Here is a 12,189-nt window from a genome sequence, read left to right as displayed (position 1 = left end):
CCGGGGGGAAAAAATGGGAGTTAAATAAGGACGGGGGAGTTCCAGGCGGTTGGCAAGACCCGTCTCCCCTTTAAGCCGCAGTGCAAGGAGAGGGGAAAGTGGACGAGGTGCCTCTGGCTAGGAACACATCCCTCCTTCCGCTGGCTCCTAAGAGCGACAACAGCCCGGGGAGCTGAGAACGCCACACCTGGACCGGAGCCAGCCTACCTGTGGAAGCCAGCTCCCTCCCAGTCGCATCTGCCCATCTGTTGTTCTCTTCTCCCGCTCCCCCCGCCCCCGCAAAAACCTATCACTCACAGCTCACAATACAGGCTGGTTAATTATTCATGCCCACCCTCCAGACCCGCTGCCAGGGATTAGGCCGAGCCAGCGGCCTGCTGGAAGGCAGAGGTTGCAAAAGGTGTGGGGTGCATGAAGGGGTGAATCTCTATACCGAGGAGTGCTCCAGCCCAGATGAGGCCAGGAGGTGGGTTGGGAGAAGGTTGGGGACTGATTTGGCATCTGAATTCAGGACTGGTTTCTGTCACTCCTTTATGGCATGGCGCGGCTGTTTCCCACGGACCTCGAGCAGCTGTATGGTGCCAGTGCCCTCCTCATGCCCTCTATTTCTTGGCACCATTGATAACAGCTGCTCGAAAAGCCAACTTGGCCCTAAGAGGTCCAGGCAAAAGGGTGACGGGTTTGTTTGCTGATGTTAATCATTTACACAGAGATGCTGGATTTGGAGTCTTGAGCATTCAGATCTGGGGCATGCCAATAGCAGCACCTCTGGTATACAGACCCACAGCTCCCCACGGAGAGAGGCAGAGCTAGCTTCTGGTCTCATCTGGGCCAGTTGAGTAAGGGAACAGCTGAGCCAGCAGGGAGCTGCTGAATTTATACCAAGCATGATCCCTTGCACAGTGTTTAACCTGAGGGCCATGCAACCATCCCCCAACCTTGGATACTGTAAGAGAAGAGCCTACAGAAAAATCTAAGGATGCATGGACAGAGCTACCTTCCACAGCATTCCCCACTGGGAGCACCTTGTACAATCTCGGAGCCCTGTCCTGCAAGGTGTGGACCGTACGTGGCTCCCATTGAGGGGGAAGGTGCTTGGCACCCCACGGGGATCCCTCAGCTCCTCGTAACAGCAGACCCTTCCTTTTGAAGAGGAGGGTTTTAGCTCCTCCTCTAACTGGCTGCACCCATCTCCCTGCTTGGCGGGACTCGCTCTGCATCAAACAGCACACTGGGTTTCTTCACCGGCGCTGGACTCTGAGATCCGACCCCAGCTGCCCAGATTGACCCCTGGTCACCTGGCTTTGGGGCTGTAAGTGCACCAGGAGCTGCTGGAGCCCTGCCTCATCATGGCTGGGCTCATGGGACAGCTCTTCAGTCCTCAGCCCCACCACCTACCTTTGTAATAGAAGAGGCAGCGATCCACCAGCACGAACCAGCGCCTATTCCACTGTTTCACGCCAGAGCTGGCCTGCAAAAGAGGAGTGAGTGAGAGGGAGCCCCCAGCCCATCACTGCTTGTAAAACAGAGAGGGGGAAAGTGAGTGGGTGAAGCCGCAGCATCTCGTGTGTCACAGTGAGAGCCTGGTGTGGGCTCCATTGAGAGAGGGCACAGGGCGGCACTGAGCCGTGCTGGCTTGCAGGAACCATCACAGGAGGGAGTGACTGGGGAGAGGTGCAGGCCAGATGGGGCAGGCACCCAGCAGCAGCACTCCCTGCTGTCACAGCCAGATGCACTGGAGCTAGGTTGGGATGGATAGAGGGCTAGGGGGGCAGGGGGAGTCTGGCAGGTGCGTGGAATGGGCACCCAAGAGCCATGCCCCATGCAATCCCACACCAGTCCTAGTGTGGCATGCGGCACGACATCATCCTTTGGTCCCTGCTGATGCCCAGGGGTCGGCTGACAGAGGGAGGTGGCGCTGCGAGATGCATGGCTCAGCCAGGGGAATGCTCCCCACCACGGCACGAGGGGGACATTACCTGCTTGAAGAGCCAGCCGCTTTTGGTCACTGCGGCGTTGGGATTCCGCTTCATGGAGTTGGAGCGCTTCCCGAAGGCGATCCCCTTCCGGGAAGGGCGCGAGGCCTTTGGAGAAGGAGAGGAGGCAGCTCTCAGAACGCTCTGGCTTTAGAAAGCAGCTGTTAGGGGCTTTTGCTTTCCTGGCAAACCCTTGGGGAATAGTCAGACCCAGCCATGCAGCTCAAGGAGCATGCAGCTGAGGGATACCTTGCAATGCTGCCATCTGGCAGGCAAGTGAGGGAGAGCTGCATCTTACCGCCAGCACTCCTATCACATCGCCCCTCGGGAAATCTCAGCCATTTATGTACTTGTCCAAGGCTTGCCATTGCTTCCTCCTTGCAACCAGCTCGGCCTATCTTTTCCCTACCACAAAATAGGGTTGGATCCTAATTGCTGCCTTCACTTTAATGATGCTCTGATCCCAGCCAGCTACTTCCCCTTGGTGTGGAAGGGGCGTGAAATCGCCTCGCTGCTAAACCGGATTTTTCATTCCCACATCTCAAAGAACTTCACAAAGATGGGTCAGTATCATTGGCTCCATTTTACAGAGGAGGAAACTGAGGCACAAAGTGGGGAAGCCACTTGGCTGAGAGCAGGGGGTCTGCAGCAGAGCTGAGAAATGAACCTAGATCTCCTGAGTGCCAGTCCAGTGCCTATACACCCATCTCCATCCCTGAATGCCTTTGTGCCCACAGTGACTCCAACAGGCCAAATACATCTGCTTACCAGCAGGCATCCACCAGGGCAGGTGTGCTTGGTTACCCTCAGCCCATTCAACAAGAAGAAGGGCCTTTCAGATGTCCAGAGGCAATGAGAACATTAGGTGTAAGGGGCAGCTTAGATCCAGCTGGCGAGTGGCACGGTTAGGAATAGATTCCAGGTCTCCTAGGGTCCCAGGCCAGTGTCTAGTGCTCCATGAACATACCCTGCCATTTGGTCGCTCCTGAGGCATCTCTGACACCATGGTGTGGTTGGATGATTCGCTGCTGATGGTCGCCGGTCGCTTCCCACCTGCTTTGCTGGACATGTCCACTGTAGAGCTGCCATCGAGAGAGAGGGAAAGGAGAAGAAAAAGCTTATTGCAGATCTCTGCAAGGACAGCTGAGGAATAACAGCCCATACGTATGACACACTGATACACTTATGGTGCTCGCCCCTATGCACAGGGCTGGAGCCAAAGCTAATTGCAACCAGCAGAGGGTCTTTCCACGGATGAGGCCCACACTGTGCAAACACACAGACAGCGCTCATACATACAGGGGTGGCTGCAGACATTTTGCCGTTCCAAGCACAGCGGCATGCCGCGGGGGGCGCTCTGCCGGTCGCCTGTCCCGCAGCTCCGGTGGACCTCCCGCAGGCGTGCCTGCGGACCCTCTGCTGGTCCTGTGGCTCCATCGAAGCCGCCGGACCAGCGGACCCTCCACAGGCACGCTGCCGCAGGCTGTCTGCCTGCCACCCTCCCGGCAACCGGAAAAGCGCCTCCCCCCACGGCATGCTGCCCCAAGCACATGCTTGGCGTGCTGGGGCCTGGAGCCGCCCCTGCATACATACATAGCAAAGCAAGACTGCCCCTCGTCTCACAGCAAAGCCATACTGTTCTCTAGCCTGTAGATCCCCTGCCATGGTCTTTGCTCTCAATATTTCCTTGGTATTATTAGTTCTTTTGCCCTCTGGTTCCTTCACTTCAATCATTATGTGTGTGTGTATTATACACACACACGCGATATGGCAGCATTCTAAAGCAAACCTACTTTGGTAAACGTAAGTCAAATCTTGCGTTTTCTTCTGGGATGTGTCCAGTCACAGGGTGCAGAAACGTGTTCCGTCTTTCATTGTGGCTGGAAAACACAGAGGAGAGTTTGCCAGAATTAAGTGGCTCTGGAGTGAACAGAGCAACGCGCTCCATGCACTGGCCGAGCTATTGCTAAGCATCATGGCCCTTCTTTTGCTTTGTGTACTAGTTCAAAGTGCTGAAAGTTGCTGCTGCAGGATATTACGGAGGCAAATAACTGAAGGCTTGACTGTGCCCAGCCTTTGGCTTCTTTCTGATATAGCTCATGAATGAATTTCAACTCACTAAGGGCAGAAACAACATTTGCAGTGACTCTACATTAGTAAAAATGAGCAGGGTTTAATCAAGCCCCATGCTTCAGGGCACATGTTTATCGCCAGATGGGGTCAGGAAGGATTCCCCTCCTCTACCATACAGTATGGTTTAGCATTGTGCCAATAGGTACATTTTGAGGGAGTGACCTTGTATACATACCCTTGAAACTTCCTGCACTGCCCACTACTGGAGATGGGATGCCAGCCTAGGTAAGGAACTGGTCTCTTTTTGTCCAGCTGTTCTCATGACTAAGAATGAGTGAACCTTGGGCAGTTTGAGGTGGCAAGAACCTCAGTATGTTTTAGGGATTTGTAAAAGTAATTCATGTCTTGGAGGATGCATGAACTTGAAACACTGATGGGTTGAGTCTGTGTGGGAAGCAGGAGGGTTAGTTATAACTGCCCCCTCCCAACTTTCTGGGTAAAGACCAGCCCAGGTATGTATTAGGGACAGAAGAAACTGTCTGCCCCACAAGCTGGACAGAACACAAGCCGTGATGGTCCCAATCACACTCCCATTTCAGCCCTAAATTCTTGGGCTTCGTGGTTGTAATTTCAACTCCGCCCTAGGGGTATGCCAATAAGAGGTGACTACTACTTTAAGACCAGGTGGGATTGTATGCAGGCGGCTTGGCAAACCAGCTGGAGCATCTCCGGGGCTGAAGAGAGACAAGGTCAGAGCAGAGTGTGAAGATCAACACGCATGGCAGAGCCCACCTAGCAGCTGCCATTAGGCCTGGCCGACATATGGTGCCAGGAAACGGAGTTCATCCATGCACAATGCTCTCCGTCTCCTCTTCCCACTGAGCAACGATGCCACAAAGCCAGCTCCTCCTCAGGCCAGTATTCACAGCACTTCCACTTCCCCAGATACCCGTCTAGATGGATGGAAGCGTTTACGCCACATTTGCACAGACTCGGCACACAAAATCAGACTAGCATTAGCCCCTTCACTGCCACCTAGTACGTGCTTGAATTCCACAGGCTGTTTCCTGTGGAGCATCCATTTGGATGAGCGGCATGTATTGGAAGAGAAGCTTTCACAGGTGTCAATAGACCAGGCTAATGAATGGCCCCCTAACGGCATTCACCTGTCACAACAGCCTATTAAATCTCAGTCTGACTTTCAGGGGCTTTCCTCTCTATTAATTTTGCTGTGTGATGCAGCCACATGTTCTAACAGCCAAAGAAACAGCAGGTCCATTGGTGTACATTATTACAAAGCACCGACGTACATAATGCAGCAGGGACGGGGTTATGCAGGCGCTAGTAAATAAAGTATGAGCGACACACCCAAAGCCACACTGATACGGATTTCATATCACCAGTCAGCCCCTGGAAAGACCTGGCTTTACCATGGTGCTTTACCGGCTCCAGATCCTCATTATCAGAGTGGCAGTCAGTACCCATAGCAATCACCCTACACTGTTATCACACAGCACTTTTCAGACCCGGATCTCAAAGCCCCTTACAGAGATGGACTGGTATTAGTCGTCCTGTTTTACGATCAAGAAATGGGGGCATTGGATTTTCAGAAGGACTGAGCTGCTGCAGTTCCTACCAACTTTATCTGGATTCATTTGCACTCAGGCTGCAAGGGTCAGATCCAGAAACCCTCACACAGACCAGGACTTTTCCCCTTGAGTGCTTCCCTTGGAACGACTCAGACCACATGTGGAGTACGGCGTTACCGAACGTGAGTGAGGGTGTCAGCATCTGCACTAAATCCACAGTCAGTCCTCAGCAACTGGGAATAAAATCCAGGAGTCCTGGCTCTTTGTTCTCCTCTAACCACTAGACTACACCAGCTCCCAACTAATTGTTGTCAAACCCAGCCCATGGGAGCACTGGCTACTGGATGCACAGGCCCATATCTTGCTCCCAACCCTTCTGATGTCCACAGAGTCACCTGGGTGCAGCAGAGCAGAACTGGGCCCTTGTCTCTAGCTCAGAGCCCTGAGCATAGGGCTTCAGTACATAGACAAGGCTCTCTGCCTCACATTTTGTCTGAGACTGACCAGGAGAGAACATTCTCTGCCAGTGATTGGCGCTCACACTTGCAGGAACAAATTGGATTGCCTCATTCCAGACAATAGCCACAATCTTCCCAGATATGGCAGCATTTCGAATCCCATGAGGGATCTCTGCAAGCGGGATTTAAAGGAGCGGGCTGTGGCTACTGGCTTTGGCTTGGAGGAAGCAGATGAGATGCCAGCTTGCAACTAGGGCAGAAAACAGACACAGTAAAACCAGAGCAAACATCTGTTTACCATTGTCCCCCTTCTACGTGCCGCTCACAGACGTTAAGAACAGAGATGCTCTTTTACGAAGTATCTGAGTGGAGGAAGAACCCCAGATCATGTGCAAATGCCGGCAGACGGCTTCAAAGAAGCAGAAGCCACAGGACTTCATCCAGTAGCCTGGTAGCCACAACAGGGCATGAAGAGCTCCTTTCAAAAACGGATGGATTTGCAACACTTAATGAACGGCAAAGTGCAGCAGAATCTCCCTTCGCTAATCCACATGCTGCCTAATCTGCACAACAAATTTCATCTGTGCTTCCCAGCAAAGCTTGTGGAACCGAGAGCCAAGGTGAGGTCTCTGATTGCTGAGACCTCATTAGCTTTACAGGACATATCACAGAACATCGACTGTGACATGACGAGATATTAACATAAAATGAAATTACTGCTGTCCAACTAAATTAGTGTGGTCATGTTCTCCGACACGCTGTTGTTAAGTGGGGAAAACGCAACGCTGGCGTAACTCCACTGGGCCTGCTGTTTTTTCACTTACCCCTTTGTTCGGAAAAAGAGTCATTCACAGTAGTAATGGCCCTGCAGCCCTACTGAGTGCAAATGACTGAGATTAGACTGCACGTCGGGAGACTGTTTATAATAAGAGACGAAACTGCGTCACTGAGAGCTCGATTCTGCCATGAATGTGAGTAGAATTTTGTGCCTTAAGCAGCCCCAAGGAAACCAATGGCCGGATCCAACTCTCTCGGTCAGTGGAAGTCTTACATTGACTTTAATGGCGGTTGGATTGAGCCCTGAGTTAAACCACAAAAGATGTACCCGATTAACTATACCGGTGTCATTAAAACAATCTAACCTCCCTAGTACAAACAGTTACACTGCTATAAAAGCTTAGAGCTTATTCCTGTACAGGAAGGGAAATATATTATATTGATATAAGGCACCTTTTTAGTGGTATAACTGTGTCCACATTACGGATTGAACTGGTACAGCTATTTCAGTAAACCGCCCCATCCAGCAGGCAATTATATCAGTAAAACAAAGGGGCAGATTTCAGAATTGTATTCAGTCCCTAACACCCATAAAACGTCGCAACATTCAAGATCAGCAGTTCTGGGGGGGGGCTGGCTTGCAACGTTTAAATCAGAACTTGCCCAGCAGACCCAGCATTCCGGTGCGGCCACAGCTCTGCTCCTCGGTTCCTGTAGGCCAGAGGACTGATTTGATTGTAGGCCTGTTTAGAAATTGCTTTCAGTGAGTAAGAAAATCCAGCCTTTAATTTAAATTAAAGCGTTTGCCAAGTGAAAACATGACCACTGCCAACTGCAGTTGCGTGAGCAAAACCCAAAGTCAACAAATTAAGGAGCAGAAAACCTGGCGGTTTCTGGGGATTTCGGCAAAGCCCCCAAACCACTACTACGCTGCTGAAAACGCTTTACACTGGCTACTGCCCTGTTATGTTATCAAAATGCAGACAGCAGTAGTGCCAGAGGCCTTGGCTCTGCGAGGAAAACCAGCCACCAGTCTCTTTGTTCTGTGTTTGTACAGCTCCCAGCACAATGGGGTCCTGCGCCATGACCAGGGACCCTATCTCTCCCTTCCCATTACAGTACTATCTGCGCACCTCACAATTTTTAATGTGTGCATCCTCACTACACCCCTGGGAGGTCAGGCAGGGCTATCATCCCCATTGTACAGATGGGAAACTGAGGCACAGAGTGAGACTAAGTGACTTGTCCAAGGGCACTCATGGATTCTGTGGCAGATCAGTGGCTAAACCCTAGGCTAGTGCCCTAACCATTAGACCATAATGTAGACAGAACTCAGGCGCTTTTACCACTTGCTGTCTAACCCTAAATGCCCAGTACAGTCCCACTGGTCAAGAGTTGTAGGTCCCTAATTTCCTAGTATGGATGGAGCCAACCAGGGTCTGAGTCCTCGCTGCCTCATACCTTTGTAGCCATTTGCACCTGTGACTACAAAGCCTGGCCTGTGCAAAGTTGTACCCATTTAGCTAAAGCTGTTAAGATAAATCAGGGCAACTTTGCGTATGGACGCTCAAATTGGTTTAAACCTGGTTGATAGTGATTTAGCTTGTACTTTACATCAGCTAAACCAACATAAGTCAGATTTAAACCAATATGAGTAACACCCACACACAAAATTGCACCAGTTTAACATCACACTTTCATTTACTTCAGTGCAACTCCCACGTGCGGACATACTTCAAGTTGCTACTGATTGAGAACAGCAGCATTTTATACTCCACCTAGGTGTGGATGGCTACAGGAGGTCCAAAGCGGTGGAGGATGACTCAGCCCACAAGCTCCTCCTTGTTCCAGTAGAGACAGGATGAAAAACCACCTTCTAAGCATTCAGTTAGTGGGCCTGATTCACTGCTCACTAAAGTCTTGGGGAGTTTCGCCAAGGACTTTGCTGGCTTTTGAGTCAGACCTGTGACTGCCAGGTTGGAGAACTCCAGGGATCAGCAGGTTTCAGGTGCAGTCTGTGGCCTGGTCCACACTACACAGTTAAATCGATTTAAACAGCATTAAATCGATTTAACTCTGTACCCGTCCACACTACAAGGCACTTTAAATCGATTTTAAGGGCTCTTAAAATCGATTTATGTACTCCTCCCCAATGAGAGGAGTAACCCTAAAATCGATATTACTATATCGATTTAGGGTTAGTGTGGACGGAAATCGAAGTTATTGGTCTCATTCCTTTAATGTAGCTACCCAGAGTGCACCGCTCTGGAAATCGATGGTAGCCTAGGACCATGGACGCACACCACCGAATTAATGTGCCCTAGTGTGGACGCATAAAATCGATTTTATAATATCGGTTTTATAAAACCGGTTTTAGTAATTTCGATTTTATGCTGTAGTGTAGATGTAGCCTGAGTTACAACCCTGGATCTCTCCTCACTTTGGTGAGTTCCAAATAAAGGTTAAGGCACGAATACAAGTTCCCTACCAGCTTTGGTTGATCCAGTTCACGGGCAGTTTGCAATGTTCTTCAAGGGAACAGAGAATGGCTGCAATATAAATTACGCCGCCTCCAGCCCCCACCCTCCTGGCAAGACACGGCTACCTGCACACAACTATCTGCATATAACATGGCCCCCACTATCACTGCATCTGAGCACTGACATGCAGCACTGCCAGGCACCAGGCCACTGTGCACTGAATGCCCACCAATGATGTCACCATGCAAACAGCCAGACTCTGCGTAGAGTCAGCAGAATGGTGAAAGTTGGAGCAAGAAAAATAGCTACCGCGACCACTCGTCCCTCCACCCAGCCACTTGGAAGTTTCACCTGAAGGTCTGGGATAAGGCCAGGGTTAGAGAATATTAAATGTTTGCTGGCAGGAATTCTGCTAAAAGGAGTGCTTCCTGCATAGCACCATTACTGCCCAAACCCCAGTACTCTTGGCAGTACTATTTCTCTTTCAGCTCCTTTCTTCCCTCCTCAGTTAGCTTAAAAGGGCTTTCGTTAGCATGTGCCCCAGATGAAAGAGGGGGAAAAAAATCTCATTCTCCAAACTCGACCAGCTGTATTATTATTTTTATAAATAAGGAAGCTTACTTTAACAAAGAAATTGACACCATTAAATAACCCCATTTCCCTCCTGCTATTTTTCTAACTAGAAATGATGGATGAGTGGGGGTTTGGTTGCTCTGGGTTGCACCTGGTTTTAAAAATAATCACATAAACACCAGTGACTTTACCAGGATCACAATGGCATTACATAGGCAGGTGATAACCTCCCCTCTGCCCCACGCAAGCTTGCAGGGAATGTCATTTCAAAGGGAAGCACCCTTTGCTAGAGCAAGCGTTTCTGCACCCAGGAACTGGGCTACTGGAGGGACCCCTTCGCAAAGCTGACGTTCCCGGTGCTGCCTGAATTAGCGTCCGTGGATGGGTCTCACCCATATGGTTCTTAGCCTTCCTGCAGCTTTTGGTCAGAGGTTCAGCCAGCAGCAGGTTTCTCTTTATCCTCTCAGGCACAGGTCCCTCCAGCCACCACCCCAGCTTCCATCCTTGGTAGCTCTGTGCAGCTTCTGCAGCTCCTTCCAGCACTCATTCAATTGCCTCTTCCATCCCAGCCACCACCCACTCCTCCAGCTTCCCAGGGCCCTTCCAGAGCAAAGTCACTTCCTCGGAACCGCCTTAAATAATTCCTCTCCTGGCAGCTGCCTTGCCTGACCCGGCTCTATAAACTCCTGAGTTAAGCATCTCCTCCGAAGCACTGCAATGCAGCAGTCACTGACCAAGCTGAAGTTCCCTCATCCACTTCATGACACACAGACACACACACAAAGCCCCCCATAGGAAACAAACCGGGCCTGCCTTCCTGGCCTGCTTTCTCTCCCCCACCAGCCCTGCTGTTATCACCAGGAGAGCCCTACCTGACCCGACGGTCTGCCCGGAACTTTAGCATTGTGACAGGTCCCCTTCCTGAGCTCAGCAGGGATCCCCAGCTACAATCATCCCGTGGGAGAGAGGTGTATCTTCCTGCCACTCCAGTGGCTCTTCTATTGCACTAAGCAATGTACCGTGGGGGATGATCCTGCACTGGCAGGGAGACGTCGGAGTGGGTGATCTAATGAGCTTTCCATCCTTATCTTCAACTTGTCTGATTCCCTTGAGTTCAGTGCTGGTTGCATTTACTTCCCGCTCCTTCTCTCTCTCCTCTTTCTTCCTGGGCACACGCAGTGGGGAGGAAGGCATTCGTTCTCTCTAGGCAGCGGGGTCTATTCTAGCCCTGTCCCGGCTCATCATTCAAAGCGAACGACGCTCGCAGCCTCGCGTGCAGGAGCAGCCAGCAGGCACGCCGAGCATGGAGTGAAAAAAAAAAGAGCCCCAGCATGGTTCCCCAAGGAGAGAAAGGTGAAGGGCAGAGACACTGCCACACACACACATATACACACACTCATGCGTCAGGTGCCGACAGAGGAGGATTTATGCTGCAGCCTGACCCTACCCACTTGGGCACAAGGAAGCATCTCTTTGCCAGGCTGAAGGCGAAAAGCGGAGGGCGCTGGGAGGGCCACCCTGACCCCTCCCGGGGAATCATTCTTATCCCACGCTGGAGAAATCTGCAGCTCAGCGAGGGAAGGAGCATGCTAGAGGGATGGGAGCGATTAGACAGACACACAGACCAACCTCTGTCAACAGAGTAAATTGCAGACACACTGAGCAGATGTTTACTGCTAACCTGGGTCATGGCACAGAATTTATTAAACTGGGCCCACCCCCTGCTGCTCTTTTTTATACAGTCACTCATCTTCAGACAGTTCTGATGTAGCCTTATATTCCTCTCTGCACCTAGTCACTATTGTTTCTTCATGAGCAAAGGCCCAGTGGTATCATTTTAGGAAGGGAGCATGGCCTGAGAGTCAGGACTCCTGGGTTCCATTCCTGACCAGACTGCCCTCTAGAGTAAGCACTAGCACAGGAGGCTGGGAGGCAGAAGAACTGGGTTCTCCTGACAGTGGGACCAATAGCAAGAATGCTTCCCTTGCTCACAGAGGGGGATTGTTGGGGTTCATAAAGCCCTTTGCAACCCCAGATTTAAAGGGGAAAGCACTAGAGGCTGGGTGTGCAGTCACTGACACAGCCACTCACTCTCCCCCTTGGGCCAGCACTTTAAAAAATACATTTCAGTCCATCCCGATTGTTAGTATTATAAGCCGAGGTGGGGAGGGGGGCAGGGGGGAATGAAGCAGTGACATTTAAAAGAAACCTCCAAACAAGGAAGTAGCGCTTGGGATACCAGCTGGCTTATATCACACAGTAT

General features: G+C 51.1%; 1 protein-coding gene across 12 annotated transcripts in view; it reads right to left on the bottom strand.

Moving 5' to 3' along the window:
* Positions 1-12,189, bottom strand: part of PLEKHA6 (pleckstrin homology domain containing A6) — a 134,194-nt gene that overhangs the window by 46,238 nt on the left and 75,767 nt on the right. For 5 of the 12 annotated variants that reach the window (XM_050952276.1, XM_050952277.1, XM_050952278.1 and 2 more), the window contains exons 1-5: positions 10,799-11,211; positions 3,770-3,856; positions 2,944-3,058; positions 1,980-2,084; positions 1,399-1,471 (exon numbers count right to left, since the gene is read on the bottom strand). In XM_050952276.1, the coding sequence (XP_050808233.1) occupies positions 1,399-1,471; positions 1,980-2,084; positions 2,944-3,058; positions 3,770-3,856; positions 10,799-10,830 (412 nt within the window). In that variant the 5' untranslated portion in view covers positions 10,831-11,211. Of the gene's footprint in view, positions 1-1,398; positions 1,472-1,979; positions 2,085-2,943; positions 3,059-3,769; positions 3,857-10,798; positions 11,213-12,189 lie in introns of those variants that run through there. The other 7 variants (XM_050952284.1, XM_050952281.1, XM_050952285.1 and 4 more) reach the window with 3 other exon arrangements.

The sequence above is a fragment of the Gopherus flavomarginatus genome, chromosome 5, assembly GCF_025201925.1.
Source record: "Gopherus flavomarginatus isolate rGopFla2 chromosome 5, rGopFla2.mat.asm, whole genome shotgun sequence".
Lineage (NCBI taxonomy): Eukaryota > Metazoa > Chordata > Testudines > Testudinidae > Gopherus > Gopherus flavomarginatus.
The sequence above is the reverse complement of the archived record's forward strand: the minus strand, read 5'-3'. Positions and strand labels throughout refer to the sequence as shown.